At 45.0% G+C, this 23,341-nt stretch overlaps 2 protein-coding genes and 1 pseudogene across 2 annotated transcripts in view; all 3 read right to left on the bottom strand.

The window, feature by feature from the left end:
- The window catches only part of LOC126237373 (uncharacterized), a 786,945-nt gene that overhangs the window by 120,266 nt on the left and 643,338 nt on the right, over window positions 1-23,341 (bottom strand). The gene's annotated exons all lie outside the window — the stretch shown is intronic.
- LOC126237374 (uncharacterized) overlaps window positions 1-23,341 on the bottom strand; it is a 274,642-nt gene that overhangs the window by 121,444 nt on the left and 129,857 nt on the right. Inside the window, exons 9-10 of the mRNA XM_049947459.1 lie at window positions 3,344-3,493; window positions 2,507-2,697 (exon numbers count right to left, since the gene is read on the bottom strand). Coding sequence (XP_049803416.1) covers window positions 2,507-2,697; window positions 3,344-3,493 — 341 coding nt within the window. The remainder of the gene's footprint in view (window positions 1-2,506; window positions 2,698-3,343; window positions 3,494-23,341) is intronic.
- LOC126238658 (5S ribosomal RNA) lies at window positions 1,110-1,226 on the bottom strand (annotated as a pseudogene).

Below are 23,341 nucleotides of genomic sequence, written 5' to 3'. Positions count from 1 at the left end.
GAGAGGAGACGGTGTGCTTGTATACAGCGTCTTCACAGACGAACGTGGCCATCAACTTGTGTCAGAGGAAATCTGCACTAGTCTGTGAATAACACCTATCGCCAGTTGAATTGCTGACTGAAATAGGAGCGGCAGAACTGAAGGCGAGCTGCGAGATACTGGGTCGTAAGGTCCTTTCTCATAAGGGAAGCCCTTAGTCTGATCGGTCACATTGGCTCCTCTGAGATCGGCTTATAGTGCTCTGGCGGTAGCCATACGACGCCGAGGTGGCCAAAGCAGATGTGGTCAGATATCAGTCTTCACATGGGGTTGTAATGCGCCGGCGACCTTGTCCAGCTCCGTCTTCTTGTAACGTGTCTACAACCTACGAATGGCAAATGAAGAGACCATAGAATCTGCAGCAACACAATGTAAGGTCCATTCTTCTTGGATAAAACATACTGTCCTTGCAATTTACACTGCATTAAGATGTCGCATTCCACGTGCTTGGTTAAATACAACGTCCACAAATGACAACTGCAACCTGTGTACCTCACTAGAGAACACTGGGACACCGGTACTCACTTCCTTCTGAGGTGTCACCTGATACTGATATGTAACACAGCCGGTAAAAGACGGATGACTTTAGTTGTACGCGTTGAAAGCGAGGCCCTCAGGATATGCAACAAGAGCACAGGTACTGCCTGTATCGAAACAGATTTAACATACCGGACGTTGAGACACGTGTCCGCCTAATTCTTCCGAGCAGTGTACATCTATCAGCCAGAACATCACGACCACTGACCCACTGTCGATATAAACCCGTCCAGACAACAGCAGCGTCACCTGGCGAGCAACGACTGCTAATCAGACACACGCACGGTGCATATAATATTAGTGAACGTGCTGTACCTGAATAGAGTGGGGAAGCACTCCGTCTTCAGGCCACAAGTGGCCCACCGGGACCATCCGACCGCCGTGTCATCCTCACTGAGGATGCGGATAGGAGGGGCGTGAGGTCAGCACACCGCTCTCCCGGTCGTTATGATGGTTTTCTTTGACCGGAGCCGCCACTATTCGGTCGAGTAGCTCCTCAATTGGCATCACGAGGCTGAGTGCACCCCGAAAAATGGCAACAACGCATGGCGGCCGGATGGTCACCCATCCAAGTGCCGGCCACGCCCGACAGCGCTTAACTTCGGTGATCTGACGGGAACCGGTGTATCCACTGCGGCAAGGCCGTTGCCAGAGTGGGGAAGGCGCGCGATCTATTTGAGTTTGACCGGGGTCAACTTGTGTTGGCCCGGAAGCTCGGCACGAGCATTTCGGAAACTACGCAACTTGTCGGGTGTTCGAGGAGTGCTGTGGTGAGTCTCTTAAACATGTGGCGGAACCAAGGTGAAACAATGTCCAGACCTCGTGGGGTTGGTTAGGCATCTGATTTATTGTCGGACATCGTAGGCTGGTCACACTGGTACCATAAAACAGGACAGGCGGCTTACTGTGGCGGAACATCAGACTTTAGCCCTGGACAAAGTACAAGTATGTCTGAATATATCCCAATGTAAACACCACGACATCGGCACTGGACGATGGCGAAGTGGGAGAGCGTTACATACTCTGATGAATCCCGATATCTTCCTCATCGCGCCCATGGGAGTGCACGAATCTGTCGTCTTCCAGGGGAACAGATTCTTGATACCTGTAATGTGGGAGGGAGAGAAGCTGGCAGCGGCTCCATTATGCTCTGGGGAACATTCACGTGAGCTTCCGAGGGTCCAGTGGAGCTCGTGCATGGCACTGTGACGCCCAAGGAGTATGGTACACTGGTTGCAGACCACCTGCCCGCTTCATAACGATCAAGTTTCCCGACGGCAGTGCCATTTTTCACCAAGATAATGTGCCATGTCACAAGACTGGGAGTGTGATGGAGTGGTTCGAGAAACTCAGTGGCGAGGTCGCATTGATGTACTGGCCCCCCAACTCGCCTGATCTGAACCCGATCGGACACATCAGGGATGTTGACTGAACGTGGCGTCAGATCTCATCGCCCCACTCCCGGAAATTTACGGGAATTAACTGACTTGGGTGTGTGCAGATAAGGTGCCAACTCCCTCCAGCGACCTAACAAAACCGCACTGCTTCCAAGCCACGACGCGTCGCTGCTGTTATCCGTGCCAAAGGTGGACGTACCGGCTACTAGGTAGGTGCTCATAATGTTCTGGCTGTGTTGCAACACGCAGTGACTTACATTTCTGGAATGAAACTTGACGCCTATGGTTACGTATATTAGTCTACATCTACATCTACATGATTACTCTGCTATTTACAGTAAAGTACCTGGTAGAGGGTTCAATGAACCACCTTCAAGCTGTCTCTCTACCGTTCCACTCTCGAACGGCACGCAGGAAAAACGAGCACTTAAAATTCCATAGCCGGTATCTGATGTAGTTGAAAAGCATCTGTCAGAACTTGCAGTCAATAGTGCGGTGATGGTGGTGAGGTAGCTGAGGAAACAGAGACTCACCCTGGTTTGCGGCGCCACTTGTGGTCGAGTACAGCTGCTACTCCGAGTCCAACAGTGCCCAACAGAGACGCGAAGACGCCGGCCAAGGAGATCAGCTCTAGCACACCGGCGTGGTCGCCCCACTGCAGGTCGGCGTCTGTCACCAGCTGCGCGAAGTGTGTCAGGTGCCAGCACCGGCACACGTCGATCACCTAACGGAGCAGACGATGAGAAAGAACAGACTTCATATTGCTACGAGCCATCACATTTTCTACCTAATTTATTGGCGGACATTAGGGACCTCTGTAATGTTTCTAAATTGAACCATACATACTGGACAAACTTAATATGTCTAAGTAAACAATTTTTTATATAAAGAGTTGCAAGTTTAAAAAATGTTGTTATTTGTTGTAAGAAAAAGTCCCTGATGTAAAAAGTACTTTGCAGTGTTTCAGGTCTTGGGAAGTAAAGATTTCCAAAGAGAGTATCACGATCCAGTCTCCAAACTGAGAAACAGGGAGCTTTCCACCTTGGAAATGTTAAAGATATTCATACTGTGGAAAATCTGTGTGCAAGTAGAGACAAAAAGATAAAATTTGCTCTAAATGGGGAGGAAGTGTCATCTGAGAAAGATCTTCAGCAAACTGTAGAGGGAGACTGGAATACATCAACACGTAATCGAGGATGTAGGTTGCAAGTGCTACTCTGCGAGGAAGAGGTTGACACAGGAGAGGAATTCGTGGCGGGCCGCATTAAACCAGCCACAAAACTCATGCCTAAAAAAAAATAAAAGTTCCATCCACTCCCTGTAATACAAAGAGGGGCAGTGATGCTGAGAGCACGATAAACTGCCCAGACCTGGCCACGACGGTACAGTGTACAGCTGCCGAAGTCCCAGGCGTTCGTCGTGAAGTTCCAGATGCCGCATCGCCGCCGCACGCCACGTACTCGAGGCTTCAGAAAGACATCTACGTACTTTGCGGGTAACGAAGAGTTCCAAGTCTCCACCTAGAAGAAGAAAACAGCACTTCATTAAAAGGATATAGTGCAGTTTAGTAAGTGAACGCATCAGTCGATAAAGAAACCTGCGGTGGATGCTTAGGGATTTTAAGTCAAGTTATTATGGATTAATCTGTAAGTTTTTTAACCACCTTTTGAAACGTCCCCTTAGAAGAATTATACATGACTGTGCTTAAACTGACACACAATATTTTTAGCGCAACGCAATCTGACTTTCAAAAACCCCTACAAAAGAATGGCCCTGACTAACATTAACCTATACCTTTCACAAATCACTTACCTCACCAAAAATCTTCGTTACTCGAACTACTGCAATACAGCGAGCGCCACTACTGCCAGCTAAATAAAAGATTCAAACTACGGAAGGCACTAACTACTGATAGGCATAGTTAGCAAATGAAAGATTTTAATAGAGAACAAACAATGTATTTACCTTAATAGTCATAATTGACATCCAGTCTTACAAATTTCAAAACTCCGCCATCTCTCTCCCCACATCCACCACTACTGGCGGCTCACCTCCAACTGTGCAACGCTACGCACTGTTAACATCTAGCTGCCCAAGACTACAATGGCGAGTATTACAACAATGCGAACCAGCCACTGACTGCACACAGCACAGCCAGTGATTTTCATACAGAGCGCTACGTGGCGTTACCAATATAAAAATCCTAAACAGCCTAATTACATAGCCCCCATGCTCCCCACAAAAAAATTTTACAAATTGTTTTGGGCACTGGCCTATAATGATTTGATAAAGTTTTTCATAATTACAATAACAAAGATATCAAATGCACACACTTATTGATACAATGTTGGTCAAAAGCTAAAATTTTTTTTACAGTCCATAAAGACAGTCCTGATCGTTCATCACAGTAAAATTGCAGTGTTTTTCTCAAAGTCTCAGGAGTAAAAGAAAATGCACATGGAAGTAGTGGATTTCCATGCAGTCTTGAAGAAGTAGCGGTGTCCTTCCAACGGAAAGACAGTGCTAACTCTCGACATGCAGACAGGTTATGGGCCACAACAGAGCAAACCCACAGCAGAGTCAGTCGAAGTTTTGAAGGGTATTGGTAGGTAGGTCATCACAGAGCAGACCCACTGTAGTCCTGGTAGAGATTACGGTATTGGTGGGCCACCAGAGGCGCAGACCCACTGCAGTCCTTGTAGAAATAATGGTACTGGTGAGTCAGCAAAGACGCCCACTGTAGTCCTTGTAGAAATAATGGTATTGGTGGGTCATCAAAGGTGCAGACCCACTGTAGTCCTTGTAGAGACGGCCAGCAGCCATCTGTTGCAACTGTGCAGGTGCACAATCACCATCGAAGAGTCTTGCGGACATTATAGCAAGTCCATAAACCACCACATGTCCACTCACAAAAAATTTGTTTCAAATGTCCTTAGAACCAGCAATGCTGTTATCCAGTCCCTTGCTGAATGATTAACAGACGTGCAAACACTAACAGTCACTACTTCTCACATATTGTCCATATACTATGACCAACAGAAACGTGTGCAGTGAAATGGGACTTACAAGTTACTTAATTTGATGAACTGGTGTCAATTACAATTTTATAACATAATAATACAATTACAAAGGTACAAAATACATCATTAAAGAACATAACAATACAGAGAACATTTGTAGTACAGGCTTTACAAAAGAATCGAAATAACATATACGTCAGTGTTACAGGAATTATGACATGAGTACATACATAAAAGATCAGAATAACTTTTGAAACATCAACTTCACACATGAGCATTAAAACAAAACAGAATAAATAATGTCTAAACATCTTTACAAAGTAAATAACATAGGATTTGAAAAATTCTACAACATAAATCTTATTAGCTAAACACTTAAGGACAGGAAAAAGACAAATACACAAGGGTACATAAACACTTAACGTAATAATACGAAAGGAAAGACAGGGTTCGTTTTCAGTGTGACATTTGGTACTGCAGTCCAACCCAAAACTTCATTCCATAGATCTTTCGTCTTATTTCCACATTTGTTTCCACCAAAAAAATCCTATTCAAACATGCTTTCTGTATATATATGTTCACATATTTCTTACCTCATTATTTATTTTCCATTATCTTACTTCATCATTTATTTCCAAGAAAATCCTACCTAAACCTGTTGTCCCTAAACCCTACTTTTTTGGTTCATATCCTCTTTCAAAATACTGTTTTGGCCAAACCATTTTCTTATAGCTCCTCAATGTATTTCTTCCAATTCATCACAACTTGTTCTCTTATATGGCCTACCCCATCTTAAGCTAACTTAAATCTACTGAGCTCAGATGCTAAACTAAGGGACGAGGCAATGCAGCAGTACAAAACAATTAACACAAACAGCAATGACAAAATATTCAAATTGGCCAAGCAAGCAGCAATATTACAACTAATATAACGCAATGAGCAGCAAACAAGAAAAATAAATCATTAGTAAAACTGGCTTAACAGAGTAATGTAAAGTGAAATTTAGTAGTACTATGCCTGGCAAACAGCAGAAGCAAATGCAATAAATTATATCTAAACATGACAAAGCTCAAGCAGAAAAATATTACAGTAAAGACAACTATGCAGATAAGGGAAATGTCTATTCACATCTTAATATCTATGTCATTAAAGTGGTGCACCACAACTTATTCTACAAAATAAATTACCAAGTACTTGAAAAGAAAATTATGAATGCAGTTCCTGTGAAGGTAAATGTCTTTTTGTGCTCCCTCATTTTTTTGAAAAAACTATTATTTACTCGATCTGTAGACAGAAAATATGTATATTAGTACATCTATAAAATTTTATTTTAACCAATGCTGGAGTGCAACTAGAAACTAGATATTAAACAAATTGAGTAAATAAATACATAAAGCAAGCCATATAGCATTTCTCTCAATTAGCAAGACAATAGCCGTGAAATGTTTCTCATCGTTTCATTAGGCATTTTAGTAAATATCATAAATTAAGAGCTCCACAGTATAATCATATGTTTTCAAGTTCGACCGTGTCGTTTTTTTGCGATGCTTTCTACAAAGGAATGTCAATAGCGAGGATAATGGCCTCTTTTTTTTTTCCACCTGTGCCTCTGAAAGGCACTCACTAATGACTTCTTTCCAGGCGACTGTCGCCCATCTGGGTGCCCACGACGCATTACGTGCAGGTGGTCACTTAACTTTCTTACGGAAATATTTATGACAGCAGTTTCCGCTACAGTGACAGTCTCATATAAAAATATTTCACAGGTCAAGAATTTGCGTTGCAAGTGTGTAGAAACAAAATCCTATTGATATAACAGAGTCCAAAAAATTTTCGTCGGCATTGTAATACATTCACGCATTTACATACATTTCATAACTCTTAAAGTACGATCCTTGGTTTCCAACAACCTGTTTCACAAACCAGAGTCCCTAACCGCTACTCATTATTCCTTACCTTATTCGTCGACACTTCTTCAATATTTCATCATAACAGATACGTAGCATACTCAAATGACTCATATAGCATCAGCTTATTGATCATAAACATACCGCAACAGCATAATACACATAGTCATCGTAATAATAACATCATAACACCTCAGTCAACTCTCAAAATCGTCGTAGCTTCCTCCAATAATTTCAAAACCTAAAAAAAATTCTCTGCTCATGTCAAAAGTGTCATCTGCCTCAAACGTACTTTAAAAATCGTGATCCCATACCAAATACATCATTCAAAGCTCTCAAAATATCACAATGGTTCCGAAAAAATATGAACAGTTCACACAGTACAGACAAAATACAGTTTCATAAGTGTGAAGTTATCCAACTGTGTAATTGTGCAAACATGTGTCACTGATGTAGTAAAAAAAAAATGTTTATCTCTCAGTTAAATGATCAGATAGCTGTGTAATTTATGTGTTAGAGAAATATGGTACCGATGTGAAAAGTTGTAAAAGCAAATACCATATTAGCTAGGGCTCCTTGTGCTTGCCAAACACATGGTACACAAAGTAAGCGTGTACCCCCCCTGAGCATTTATGTAATTATACCCTCAGGTGTTACAGATTACAGCAATGGAATGAAATGTATCACGGAAAACCCTTGTATCATTGTACTTCAAATATCTTTAAAAATAAATGATTTAAGTACAAAATTAATCACTCAAATATGTGTCCTGTAGCGCTAAATGTGCGTCTTGCTGTAAGATAATCTCTGTGGAAGTGTCGTAGTTATCGTCCTCCGAAAGCTAAGTTCTGCAGAAGCCAATGTACTTATCTCATGATAAACAAAAGTGAAATGCTTTGCATATAGATATCTTAGTTATTACGCTTATTGCCGTGATGAAGAAAGTACTGTGCTGTAACGTATTGTTGTGCTACGGAAAAGGCTGTCTCATTGTAGCTATACCACAAAAGTTACTACTAAAACATGTTTTACTTTCCAGAATAAAACAGAAAACTGTGCAGATATAAAACAGAAACACTGCAAAAGCAACATTGTAAATTGTCACTCATTAGTAGCATCGTGATAAAATCGTGTAGCTGTCACATAAACTAACCACTATGTCATCTGGTATCTCACTGAAAGTACTTTAAATCCAGAATGTATTTTCAAGTAAACCAAAATGTTGCATTAAAATCTCATTAGCAGTACTGGTAAATGTTCTACGTATGTGAGCCTTATAGTCGTTACGTAATCGTGCAACTAACAAGGAAGAATGTACACACACAATAACACTGTGACGTCTGTTAACTATAACAATGCATTCGTAACTACTGTCTAAATATGTATCCTAGGTTCTAGATTGGATAGTTAACTTCAAACACTGTTGCATGTTAACAGTTTCTAAGTCTAACAAAGCATACTAGTAATGTAAAGTGAAAAATTTTATGGCAAATACTAAGTTAAAAAGCAGATTATCTATCAATAAACGGTTTTACATGTGAAATATGGTGTAAACCTTTACTCTTCCTAGTACGCAGTTTCAACTTGAATGCAATTATCATGCGGTATACGTCGGTAAAGAATAGTGGAATTTTTCTCAAGGTTAGCGCCTATGTTATTTTTCTCTGAGCCAGCCGGCGCACGCGGCTGCCTGCGGTGCGAGTCATTGTCTGTCTCTTTGTTGGCGCACGTCGTTATTGGGATTTGGAGACCTAACTTCTACAAATTCATCTTGTCGAGAGAGCCCTGCTCTGTTTGAATCCCGCCAGTTCTGACGCAATTCATGTCTGTCGTTACGATCATATCGTCTGTCGTCATGTCGTTAGATTCCATAGTTTCTTTCTTGTCGGTCACGTGGTGGAGAATTTTTCCCTGAATCGTAACTGCGCGCTGGACCGTTGCATCTAAAGTTATTGTGTCGCCCTTGATAATAATTATTTTGGTTCCCAAAATGTCTGTTTCTCTGATTGTCTCTGTGATAGTCACTACTGCGGAGAGGTGATCTTTCCCTGTAATTATTACTCTGCCAGTGGTTGTCATACGGGTGGTGTCTGTTTTGGTCACGATTTGTGTTGTGAGAATAGCCTTGCTGTGTCCAGTTATTATTTCTTTCATCGCGGAATTGCGACGGATGTGACCTGTAATTGTTGTGTTCCTGTTTTCGCGTTCCGCGATTATAAGTGTCAATTTCTAATTCTTGTAAGAGTCCCTGGAAAGCTTCAATGTAGCTGGAGACCAATATGCTGAGAGGAAGGCATGGTAAAATTCTCCTTCACTGTGACAATCGTGAATGACCGATCGCATTCTTACAGCTGGTTCATTCTCTAAATAGCCACACATAAATTCTAATCTGTGTTCTAACGACCAGTTGGGAGGAAAACAATGAGAGAATTGATGGAGCCATGCTTCTGGATGAATGTCGTTGCCAGAATTCTTAAATGTTTTGAATTTACGTGTAGTAATGAACAGCTTATAGTCAAAGTCATCATGTCGGCGAGTCGCATATCGGTCATTGTTACGTCGTTTCGGCGGTTCCATTTCAAAATTCGGTGCACCTTGACAATTTCTTTCATAATTTCCGAAATGCGCTGTGTTATTATTTTGTGGCTGTTCCGTATTTCTATGTCCCTCTTCCCGTATTGGGGCGCGAGTGTCCTCTAAAATATGTAATTCTTGTATTACCTGTGTCAGCTGATCTTGTACTTCCCGGATTTCTCTTTGGTGTTGCGTATTAATTTGATTCTGATTTTGTTTGAATTTCCTAATTTGTTCGCACTCTTCTGTGTCATTAAGGACTACCGGTTTTGTGTCATTCAGATTATCATCTACCTTCGTAGATAAATTATTTAGCTGATCCGAAAGTTCAACTACTTTCTCTGATAATGAACTAATTTCCTCCATGTGTCTTTCTGAACCAATTTTCAGAGTATCTACTGTGTTCTTTAAGTTTTCCTGAGTTTTTGCAAGTTGCGTAACCGTATCGGCAGATGCAACTGAGTCAATTTTAGCTTGCAAGGTCTCTTGATTTTCATGAACAATAATTTGCAGTTCTTTTATGGCTGCTTCGTGATTCTGTAATGCATTTTTATGCCGCGAAATAATAGGTTGAAAATGCTCACAAATTTTTTTTTTACGTCATTACAGACTTTTTGACATTTCGATTCAATGTTATGTAACTCAGTAGTTAAATCTTCACGTGTTTGTTCAAGAGTTTGTTCCAATGAGTCTAACTTTTGAAGCTGTTGCTGTGTTTGTCTCTGGTGTTGTTCCATTGTGTCTAACTTTTGAAGATTTTGTTCCATTGTGTCTAACTGTTGCTGTGTTTGTCTCTGGTGTTGTTCCATTGTGTCTAACTTTTGAAGATTTTGTTCCATTGCGTCTAACTGTTGCTGTGTTTGTCTCTGATTTTGTTTCATTTGCTGCATTAATTGCAATAATAATGTATTAGTGTCTGGAATCTGTTCCTCTATGCTTTTCGGCAGTGCATTTGCACCGGCAACATTTACATTTTGACGAGCAGAAAATGTGTCTTGACTTATTTGAAAAAACCATGACGACCCAAAACCTGAGTCTACAGTATTTGTAATATTGTGTTCTGTCATTTCGGATTCCTGAGGCGAGCTGTTGCCGACCGATCGATCGATAATGCTTCCCTGTTCACTAATTGTTCCACTGTCTACGCCATTATTTGCCGCCCGCTCCATTTCCCTATGCACAATTACCAAATTACCACTTTGAATGTCTGTTAATTCATTACACAGTGGTGCTGATAAGCTACGCTCGTCGTCACTATTATTTCTCAGTTTACTTTGTAGCCTAGTGTTACGTTTTTCACACGCCATTATTGTCACAATATTTCACACGATAACACAGAAAAGCACAATTTGAAGAGCAAAAATAAGAGAACACATTAACATAGCAGCTGCGAAATATTTGGTGCAAATCTACATGCATGCCACAACTGTTTTACTGTACAACAATGAAAAACTACAACTACAAAGGAAATTCTCTCTATGATTACGCGCTAGCAATAAACAATAGCTACACTAATTACACAAACTACAAAAAAAAATCAGAAGATTCCAGTGAGGTATCCTCGGCTAAGGGTCGACATATGAAACGTCCCCTTAGAAAAATTATACATGACTGTGCTTAAACTGACACACAATATTTTTAGCGCAACGCAATCTGACTTTCAAAAACCCCTACAAAAGAATGGCCCTGACTAACATTAACCTATACCTTTCACAAATCACTTACCTCACCAAAAATCTTCGTTACTCGAACTACTGCAATACAGCGAGCGCCACTACTGCCAGCTAAATAAAAGATTCAAACTACGGAAGGCACTAACTACTGATAGGCATAGTTAGCAAATGAAAGATTTTAATAGAGAACAAACAATGTATTTACCTTAATAGTCATAACTGACATCCAGTCTTACAAATTTCAAAACTCCGCCATCTCTCTCCAACTGTGCAACGCTATGCGCTGTTAACATCTAGCTGCCCAAGACTACAATGGCGAGTATTACAACAATGCGAACCAGCCACTGACTGCACACAGCACAGCCAGTGATTTTCATACAGAGCGCTACGTGGCGTTACCAATATAAAAATCCTAAACAGCCTACTTACACTTTTTTTTTGGGCAGCTAGTGCATTTTAAGAAGGTCAGCGACTGCTAATTGTAAAAACAAGCGTATTCGATATTCAGTACAACGCATGTAGAGACTTGCAAAGTTCCACCTTCGCGCCCGCTCGCCCGGAATGCTTGCTTAGACGTGCAAAGGGACGAAATACGACTTGCGCTGTGCTTGCAAGCTTCACTAATATATATACAAATGCCAAGGATAAAACGTTACTCATTTGTTTCTGGAATTTTGAGCATAAAAGTGTGAGTTAATCGATGTCAGTGTTTTCCAGTGCCGAAAAAAGTAAGTACCTGCCCATTTGTTATTCGTATTTTTATTTTATATTTTAATCATATCATATTTGTTATATTTGCGTGTAGTAGTTACGTAACAAAAATTAAATACTGAGAGGAGAGGTTATTCGATACTTCTATAAAAGACCAAAAAGCCCAGAAAGATTGAATTTTTAATACTCTTTATTATAAAAATATTTACTTACGTGACAGTGGCGATTCATTAAAAGAGAGACGTATGACTGACCTGCATGTTTGTACAGAAAACCTCTGTATGGGTGTTAAAGCACAAGTGCAACATAACCCATGTTCCTGCTATTAGCAGACGCGAAGTCTAAGCTCGTTAACGAATGCCCTGCCAGGTGGACTATTTCCACAAACGAGCGTCTCTCCCACCAGTGGAGTGAAGTGAGAAACGCTTAAGTATCGCGATACGGGAAAGCGACCCACCTTATTCTTCCGCTCTTTTATTTTTTGACATACGAGACAACATTATCGTGGTTGACGAACGCATTGGTCTCGGGAATTAGGTATATATGCTCTTTAATCATTAATTAAAAACCGGCTATTTAATCTCGTGGCTATTAAAACCTCGACGATTAAACAATGGGTCTTGGCAGTTTATTGGTATTAATAATTAAAAAGTTTTCAAAATGGTTCAAATGGTTCTGAGCACTATGGGACTCAACTGCTGAGGTCATAAGTCCCCTAGAACTTAGAACTACTTAAACCTAACTAACCTAAGGACAACACAAACATCCATGCCCGAGGCAGGATTCGAACCTGCGACCATAGCGGTCGCGCGGTTCCAGACTGTAGCGCCAGAACCGCTCGGCCACCAGCGGCCGGCTAAAAAGTTTTAGTGTTGTCACAAACCTATTAACAAAAAGAAAGGAGCAGACTGAACATCACAGAACGGGGAGATCTGAGGTTATTCCTTACAAAACTGAAGCCAAATATTGATAATTATTTGCCAATTCAACAAGTACATCCGTCTCATTAAAATTATGAATATTTTTTTTAATTGTTTACTTCCATTTTAGAGTTGATTGTTGATGTTTTGTCGATTGCTGAATAGTACGTTACCAGTGTTTATTTTTAATCATATTAAGTGTGGTGTCACCGCCAAACACCACACTTGCTAGGTGGTAGCTTTAAATCGGCCGCGGTCCATTAGTACATGTCGGACCCGCGTGTCGCCACTGTCAGTGATCGCAGATCGAGCGCCACCACACGGCAGGTCTCGAGACTGACTAGCACTCGCCCCAGTTGTACGGACGACTTTGCTAGCGACTACACTGACGAAGCCTCGCTCATTTGCAGAGCAGATAGTTAGAATAGCCTTCAGCTAAGTCAATGGCTACGACCTAGCAAGGCGCCATTAGCCTTACATAGCTTGTATCTAAAGAGTCTCACTTGTATCGTCAAGAGCCATGTACCACAAGGATGGATTAAAGTTAAGTATTCCAGGAGCTACGTATTTTTCTTTATAGCATTCATTACAAAAAAATGGTTCAAATGGCTCTGAGCACTATGGGACTCAACTGCTGAGGTCATTAGTCCCCTAGAACTTAGAACTAGTTAAACCTAACTAACCTAAGGACATCACAAACATTCATGCCCGAGGCAGGATTCGAACCTGCGACCGTAGCGGTCTTGCGGGTCCAGACTGCAGCGCCTTTAACCGCACGGCCACTTCGGCCGGCTAGCATTCATTACATATCCTGTTTCAGACCTATCTCTAGCCTGCGTCAGTAACGCGTGCCTTTCGGCTACTTCCGAGTGGCGTGGCTGTCTTGTTACGCCACAACATTAAGTACATAATCATAAATATTATTTTAATAAATAGCACACAAGAAAATTTGCTGTTTTTCTTTTTATTTTTACCACTCAGAATTTAGGGTTGGGATTCGACCGCGACATTTTTTAGGAGTTTTGGGAATATAGTAAAAATGTAGCAGTAGGAGGTTTACCGAAAACAGTAAAACTTTGAAAGTGGTCTACGAGAAAAAAAGTTTGGGGACCTCTGCTCTAACCCATGAGTAGCGCTGATCGCTAGCTTTCTAGTAACCTTGACGACATCATTTCAGCAGGAGCTTTTATACAGGATATCCCACCCACTTTTCGATTTCGTATACTTTCGACAAGAAACAAAATATGAAAAAAGCAATTCGCTACGGATGCACCTATGATAGGAGCTCACACAATGGGCAGGAATGCACAATCCTTACAAATAAACAAACATCACTTTCAACACAAAGTTACGTTTTGTTAAATAGCTTTTTTTTAGTGAAATGGAAACTACAAGTACAAGTTTCACTGCTCTAAACGCTATAGCGGCTATACCTTCTGAATGACTCAGACTTGAAATAATGGAAACGGTGCGACAGTTTCTACCGTATTGCAGTAATGCTGTAATGTGGGTTAAGTGCACTGTCTGAACCTGCTGCAGGCAACCCTTTCTGTGTGCATTGCACTAGGAACTGTGTGGCCGTTGGCATCCTTTAAAGCCTATGTATTTCAGAAGATAAGAGGTTTAGAACAGTGAAAACTTGTCTATTTGTCTAGTTTTCATTTCCGGAGAAAACCGTGCATGTGTCATAAAATAGATAAAACTTCCCTCTGCGTTGAAAGTGATGTTTGTTTACATTCATTGATTGTGTATTCCTGCCGATTGTGTGAGCCTCTGACGTAGGTGTATCCATTGCCAATAGTACTGTTCACATTTAATGGGCTCGGAAATAGATGAGGTGGCAGAGTTATACGGGCCACCTCAAAAGCACTCAGCAAGGGACTCAATTTTGCAGTGACTCCCAGGAGCGTACCTGTTGCAGCCTTCATTAGTTCAGTTGAGCAAGTCGTCAACACGCTACCTTCCAACGTGTCCGAAGAGATCTGCAGGGCGACCTGCAGGGCACTCACCAGGACGAAGCCTCCCAAATTCAACACTTCGAGCGAGGAGAGGGTGGCACTCAGGCAGCTACGGGAGGATGACAGCGTTGTAGTTCTGCAGCTGATAAGGGTAACTCCACGGTCTTCTTAAACAAGTTGGAGTATGATGGGAAGGTGCAACAACTTCTGGAAGACACTGCTTACAAACCACTAGATGGTGACCCCACTGACAAGGGGGACAAGAAGACCCGGAAGTTGCTGAAGGAGACAGGTCATCAAGAGCCGGCCGCGGTGGTCTCGCGGTTCTAGGCGCGCAGTCCGGTACCGTGTGACTGCTACGGTCGCAGGTTCGAATCCTGCCTCGGGCATGGATGTGTGTAATGTCTTTAGGTTAGTTAGGTTTAAGTAGTTCTAAGTTCTAGGGGACTGATGACCACAGCAGTTGAGTCCCATAGTGCTCAGAGCCAGAGAGGTCATCAAGAAGCTTCATCCCAAAGCACCTGTACCACCCAGACTCTATGCACTCCCCAACGCCCACAAGGAGGGGGTCCATTTCCGAGCTATTGTCAGTAACATCGGTGCAGCAACATACCTCACTGCACAATACCTGAAGAAGATATTGGCACCATATGTGGGCAAACGTGCACACCACATACGGAACTTGGAGGACTACCTATAACGGCTAAGGCAGCTTCACACCATGGGCTCTGACATCAAGGTCAGTTTCGATGTGGTGTCGCTCTTCACACGAGTGCCACTCACCGATTCACCCAATATCATTGGAGAGAAGTTCGATGGTGTCCTGCTCGACCTTTTCAAGAATATACTGACCTCAACATATTTTCTTTACAGGGGTCAAATATATGAGCAAACAGAAGGAGTGGTAATGGGCAGCCCTTTATCACCAGTGATAGCCAACCTTTTCATGGAAAGGTACGAAGAGGAGGCACTTGCATCAGCCACTTACCAACCCAAGTGCTTTCTCAGATATGTCGATGACACTTTTGTCATTTGGCCCCATGGCAGGGAGGAGCTAGATGACTTTTTGAAACATCTAAATTCACGCCACCCAAGTATAAAATTTACTATGGAGCCAGAGAAGGATGGACAGCTCCCATTCTTGGATGTCCTGGTCAGGAGGAAGGCAGATGGCACTCTGGGGCACAGTGTGTATCGTAAGTCCACCCACACTGACTTATACCTTCAAGCTAGTAGCTGCCACCACCGGGCACAGGAGAATGGAGTCTTGAGAGCATTAGTTCACAGGGCTTGGGCTCTGTCAGATATGGAAAGTCTGGCCACAGAGATAGAACATCTACAGCTGGTGTTCAACGGAAATGGATACTCCTCCATAGACATCCATAGGGCACTTCCTGCTGCCAGCCAACCACAGAGTGCAGAAGAGGAGCCAGAGGCGGCAAAGAAGGTGGCATACCTGCCATAAGCTGGACCTATTTCTGCAAAGATCAGCAGAATTCTTTCAAAATATGATATAAAGAGTATCTTCTGTCCACCCTCCAAAATTGGGAGAATGCTAGGGACTATGAAGGACAACCTGGGGCTATGTAAACCACACATTTACAACATCCTGTGCCAGTGTGGAAAGTCATACATTGGCCAGACAACCAGGACGGCAGACATCAGGTGCAAAGAACACCAGAGGCACACCAGACTCGGACAGGCAACCAAATCTGCCATAGCAGAGCACAGTCTGGAGCTCGGTCACTCAATGGACTACAACAACACCAAAATTGTGACACAGATGCCAAGATTTTGGGATAGTGTCATAAAGGAGGCCATCTAGATCAAGGTCACAGACAACCTAATAAACCGAGACAGCGGTTACAACATCAGCTCGGCGTGGAGTCCGGCTCTGGAGCTTATCAGGGCCCAACGAAAGGAAACAAGAAACTCCTAAAGAAGCAGTAACGCCGCAGGTGCAGCGTCAGATGGGCGCGGACCGCAAACGCAAATCCCAACGCGGGACGGGCCTCTGACAGCCGCCACGACCGCAGATGATAGACGAGCCGGGCGTGGACGACCGTCGGAACACCAGGGAAGGGCCAAAACCTCAGGAGCAGCACCAGGTGGGCGAGGACCGCGAATGGAGCGCCCGGCAAAGGACTAGCCTCTGAGAACTGCCACAGATGGAGACCAAGTCCGGCACGGACGTTCTAGGGAGCACCGGGGAAGAGACACCACCTTCCAAGCAGCGCCAGGCGGGCGCGGACCGCGAACAGAGAGCCCGACGCGAGATGGGCCTCACACAGCTGCCACAACTACAGATGGTGGACGAGGCGGGCGCGGACGTCCGTCGGAGCACCAGGGAAGGGCCAAAACCTCAGGAGCAACGCCGGGCGCGCGCGGACCGGGAATGGAGCGCCCGGCAAAGGACTAGCCTCTGAGAACTGCCACAGATGGAGACCAAGTCCGGCACGGACGTTCTAGGGAGCACTGGGAAAGAGACACCACCTTACAAGCAGCGCCAGGCGGGCGCGGACCGCGAACGGACCGCCCGAAGCGAGATGGGCCCCACACAGCTGCCACAACTGCAGAGGGTGGACGAGGCGGGCGCGGACGTCCGTCGGAGCACCAGGGAAGGACCAAAACGTCAGGAGCAGCGTCAAGCGGGCGCGGACCGGGAATGGAGCGCCCGGCAAAGGACTAGCCTCTGAGAACTGCCACAGATGGAGACCAAGTCTGGCACGGACGTTCTAGGGAGCACCGGGGAAGAGACACCACCTTACAAGCAGCGCCAGTCGGGCGCGGACCGCGAACAGAGCGCCCGACGCGAGATGGGCCTCACACAGCTGCCACAACTACAGATGGTGGACGAGGCGGGCGCGGACGTCCGTCGGAGCACCAGGGAAGGGCCAAACCATCAGGAGCAGCGTCAAGCGGGCGCGGACCGCGAATGGAGAGCCCGGCAAAGGACTAGCCTCTGAGAACTGCCACAGATGGAGACCAAGTCCGGCACGGACGTTCTAGGGAGCACCGGGGAAGAGACACCACCTTACAAGCAGCGCCAGGCGTGCGCGGACCGCGAACGGAGCGCCCGACGCGAGATGGGCCTCACACAGCTGCCACAACTGCAGATGGTGGACGAAGCGGGCGCGGACGTCCGTCGGAGCACCAGGGAAGGGCCAAAACCTCAGGAGCAGGGCCAAGCGGGCGCGGACAGCGTATGGAGCGCCCGGAAAAGGACTAGCCTCTGAGAACTGCCACAGATGGAGACCAAGTCTGGCACGGACGTTCTAGGGAGCACCGGGGAAGAGACACCACCTTACAAGCAGCGCCAGTCGGGTGCGGACCGCGAACAGAGCGCCCGACGCGAGATGGGCCTCACACAACTGCCACAACTGCAGATGGTGGACGAGGCGGGCGCGGACGTCCGTCGGAGCACCAGGGAAGGGCCTAAACCTCAGGAGCAGCGCAAAGCGCGCGCGGACCGGGAATGGAGCGCCCGGCAAAGGACTAGCCTCTAAGAACTGCCACAGATGGAGACCAAGTCCGGCACGGACGTTCTAGGGTGCACCGGGGAAGAGACACCAACTTACAAGCAGCGCCAGGCGGGCGCGGACCGCGAACGGAGCGCCCCACACGAGATGGGCCTCACACAGCTGCCACAACTGCAGATGGTGGACGAGGTGGGCGCGGACGTCCGTCGGAGCACCAGGGAAGAGCCAAAACCTCAGGAGCAGCGCAAAGCGCGCGCGGACCGGGAATGGAGCGCCCGGCAAAGGACTAGCCTCTAAGAACTGCCACAGATGGAGACCAAGTCCGGCACGGACGTTCTAGGGAGCACCGGGGAAGAGACACCAATTTACAAGCAGCGCCAGGCGGGCGCGGACCGCGAACGGAGCGCCCGACGCGAGATGGGCCTCACACAGCTGCCACAACTGCAGATGGTGGACGAGGCGGGCGCGGACGTCCGTCGGAGCACCAGGGAAGGGCCAAAACCTCAGGAGCAGCGCAAAGCGCGCGCGGACCGGGAATGGAGCGCCCGGCAAAGGACTACCCTCTGAGAACTGCCTCAGATGGAGACCAAGTCTGGCACGGACGTTCTAGGGAGCACCGGGGAAGAGACACCACCTTACAAGCAGCGCCAGTCGGGCGCGGATCGCGAACAGAGCGCCCGACGCGAGATGGGCCTCACACAACTGCCACAACTGCAGATGGTGGACGATGCGGGCGCGGACGTCCGTCGGAGCACCAGGAAAGTGCCAACACCTCAGGAGCAGCGCCAAGCGGGCGCGGACCACCAACAGAACGCTAAGCGCGGGTCCGGACCCAGACAGCTGCCACGACCATAATGTTGGACGAGCCGGGTGCGGACGTCCGTGGGAGCACCAGGGAAGGGCGAAAACCTCAGGAGCAGCACCTGGCGGGCGCGGACCGCGAACGGAATGCCCAACACAGGACGGGCCTCAGAGAGCTGCCACAAATTGCGACAAAGTCGGGCGAGGACGTCTGAGGGAGCACCGTGGAAGAGACAACACCTTACAAGTAGCACCATGTGGGCGTGGACGGCAAAGAGAGCGCCCTCTGGGCATAAATACTGGATAAGATCCTCCAATACGGCAGTCTCGGGTAGCACCTGAAGAAGGCAACGAGTTACGTGGCCGAAAAATTGTGCCAGAGCGACAGAAACACCCGGCAGTAGACCCGATAATTCTACATGTCAAGATCTCGCTAGGAAAACCTGAAGAGTTAAAGCAAAGTTTTTATTTCTTCTCCATGGATTTTAATTCCTGCTCCAAATTTTTCTTTTGTTTCCTTTACTGCTTGCTCAATATACAGATTGAGTAACATCAGGGATAGGGTACATCCCCATCTCACTCCCTTCCCAACCACTGTTTCCCTTTCATGCCCCTCAGCTCTTACAACTGCCATCTGGTTTCTGTACAAATTGTAAATAGCCTTTCGTTCCCTTTATTTGACTCCTACCACCTTCAGAATTTAAAGAGAGTATTCCAGTCAACATCTTCAAAAGCCTTCTCTACATCTACAAATGCTAGAAACATAGGTTTGCCTTCCCTTAATCTATCTTCTAAGATATGTCGTAGGGTCAGTATTGCCTCACGTGTTCCAACATATCTACAGGATCCAAACTGATCTTCCCCGAGATCGGATTCTACCAGTTTTTCCATTCGTCTCTAAAGAATTCTTCTTGAAGTCTGAGGGTATTTCGCCTGTCTCGTAAATCTTGCTTTTCAGATGGTAGAGTTTTGTCAGAGCTGGCTCTCCCAAGGCTATCAGTAGTTCTAATCTAATGTTGTCTACTCCTAGGGCCTTGTTTCGACTCAGATCTTTCAGTGCTCTGTCGAATTCTTCATGCTGTATCGTAGCTCCCATTTCATCTTCCTGTACGTCTTCTTCCATTTCCATAATATCTCCCTCAAGTACGTCGCCCTTGTATAAACCCTCTATATATTCCTTCCACCTTTCTGCTTTCCCTTCTTTGCTTAGAACTTTGTTTCCATCTGAGCTCTTGGTATCCATACAAGTGGTTCTCTTTTCTCCAAAGGTCTTTTCAATTTTCCTATAGGCAGTATTTATCTTACCCCTAGTGATATATGCCTCTACATCTTTACATTTGTCCTCTAGTCATCCTTTCTTAGCCACTTTGCACTTCTTGTCGATCTCATTTTTGAGGCGTTTGTAATCCTTCTCGCCTACTTCATTTATTGTATTTTTATATTTTCTCGTTTCATCGATTAAGTTCAATATCTCTTCTGTTACCTAAGGATTTCTACTTGCCCGCGTCTTTTAACCTACTTGATCCTCTGCTGCCTTTACTATTTGATCTCTCAAAGCCACCCATTCTTCTGCTACTGTATTTCTTTCCCTCGTTCTTGCCAATCGTTCCCTAATGCTCTCTCTCAAACTCTCTACAACCTCTGGTTCTTTTAGTTTATCCAGACCCCATTCCCATCTTTTCGCAGTTTCTTCAGTTTTTATCTACAGTTCATAAACAATAGTTTGTGGTCATGTGTGGAAATGTCTTACAATTTAAAACCTGGTTCCGAAATCTCTGTCTTAGCATTATATAATTTGTCTGAAACCTTCCAGTGTTTCCAGGCCTTTTCCACGTATACAGCCTTATTTCATGATTTTTAAACCAAGTGTTAGCTATGATTAAGTTATGCTCTGTGCAAAATTCTACCAGGTGGCTTCCTCTTTCATTCCTTACCGCCATTCCATATTCACCTACAACTTTGGCTTCTCTTCCTTTTCCTACTATCGAATTCCAGTCACCCATGACTATTAATTTCGTCTCCCTTCACTATCTGAATAATTTCTTTTATCTGACTATACATTTCTGCAATCTCTTTGTTGTCTGCGGAGCTAGTTGGCATATAAACCTGTACTATTGTGGTAGGTGTGGGCTTTGTGTTTATCTTGGCTACAATAATACGTTCACCACGCTGTTCGTAGTAGTTTACCAGCGCTCGTATTTTTTATTCTTTTCTAAACCTATTCCTGTATTACCCCTATTGGATTTTGTATTTATAACCCTGTATTCACCTGATCTCCTGCCACCGAACTTCACTAATTCCCACTATATCTAACTTTAACCTACCCATTTCCCTTTTTAGATTTTCTAACCTACCTACTCGATTAAGGGATCTGACATTCCACGCACCCATCTGTAGAACACCAGTTTACTTTCTCCTGATAACGACGTCCTCCTGAGTATTCCCCGCCCAGAGATCCGAATGGGGGGGACTGTTTCACCCCCGGAATATTTTACCCAAGAGGATGTCATCATCATTTAACCTTACAGTAAAGCTGCTTGCCCTCGGGAAAAATTACGGCTTTCAGCCGTTCGCAGTACCAGCACAGCAAGGCCGTTTTGGTTAATGTTACAAGGATAGATAAGTCAATAATCCAGACTGTTGCCCCTGCAACTACTGGAAATATTGCTGCCTCTCTTCAGGAACCACACGTTCGTCTGACCTCTCAACAGATACCCCTTCGTTGTGGTTGCACCTACGGTACGGCTATCTGTATCGCTGAGGCACGCAAGCCTCCCCACCAGCGGCATGATCCATGGTTCTGGGGGGCGTGAAATCCCGACTTCATCACTACCTCGGAGCTGCTGTGTCGCATCGCTCGTGCGCCGACTATAACACCACGTTCAAACTCCCTTAACCTCTCGATAACTTACCGTTGTAGCAGCAGTAACCCATATCGTACGTGCGCTTGACACATGTTGTCTTATATAGGCGTCGCCGAGCTCAGCGCCGTATTCTGCCTGTTTACATATCTCTGTATTTGAATACACATACCTATACCAGTTTCTTTGGCGCTTTAGTATATTATGCGGTGTCTGTTGTTTCGCACGTGTCCGAAAGAACAGACAACATTTTTGACTCAGCAACCACCATGAATTAAGACACAAGTAAATTATAGATATTGGCTACGAGTGGGAACGGATGTAAATGAATGGGGAAAGTTAAAGTTTATGCCTGAGCACGATTCATACCTGGGTCTCCTACTTACTAGGAAGTCGCTCTAGCCGCGACGGGTAGCCGCCCGGTCTTGGGCGACTTGTTACGGTCCGCGCGGCTCAACCCGTCGGGGGTTCGAGTCCACCCTCGGGCATGGGTGTGTCTTTTGTCCATAGCGTAAGTTAGTTTAAGTTCGATTAAGTAATGTGTAAGCTTAGGGACCAATGCCCTAAGCAGTTTAGTCCCATAAGATTTTGTCACAATAAAGCAGTCGCTCTGACTACGAAGCCATCCAGACACAGTGGTCATGACAGTTTCACTGAGTACTCTGGCACACCTCCCGTCAGACGTAAGTTATTAACTTATCCACACACTACATATGTAGTGCCGCTTGCCCATTATCCTCGTTACTGGCCGTATTTCGCCGTTTCGCGTAAGAGTTCGAGCCTGGTGTGCATGTGCTCTGAAGAGATCTTTGCTTCTTCGCCATCATTATAGATATGTGGTGTCTGTTCTTTTGGACAGGTCTTTAGATGGCTTAGTGGTCAGAGCAGATGTCGAATTAAACAGCAAACCCGGATTCGAATCCTGATCCATCATAAATTTTCAACTTTTCCCATTTATTTACATCGATGCCCACTCTGTCTGTAATTCATTTGTGTCTTAATTCATAGTGGTTGCTGGATCAATAATGTTGTTCGTTTTTTTGGACATGTGCGAAAGAACAGACATCGTATATATATATATATATATATATATATATATATATATATATATCGTCTTTGTTATATCATTAATCATCATTAATCATCTTTGTTATATCATTAACAATGGTGTTGGCTGAAGAGCGGGGTATTGCCCCGCTGAAAGCCCATTCCCACCAATATGCGGCACGGGGGATGAAACAACAGTGAAGAAAAAAAGACCCCCGGATCTCTGTCATGTTCTGGCAGTGCTCTAGTATCGTTACTTTTACACAGTCTTGCTTGGTTTCAGATATTGCTACGTCTGGGCCCTCGATCTGGTTTACATTAAGGCGTGTTGACCTGTTGTTTGTCCATCGCTGTTCGTGTTTCGTAGTCTTCAGCGACTAATCCATCGACGCCCTCGGCCGATCGTACAGCGTCTCC

Source organism: Schistocerca nitens, chromosome 2, assembly GCF_023898315.1.
Source record: "Schistocerca nitens isolate TAMUIC-IGC-003100 chromosome 2, iqSchNite1.1, whole genome shotgun sequence".
Taxonomy (NCBI): Eukaryota; Metazoa; Arthropoda; class Insecta; order Orthoptera; family Acrididae; genus Schistocerca; species Schistocerca nitens.
The sequence above is the reverse complement of the archived record's forward strand: the minus strand, read 5'-3'. Positions and strand labels throughout refer to the sequence as shown.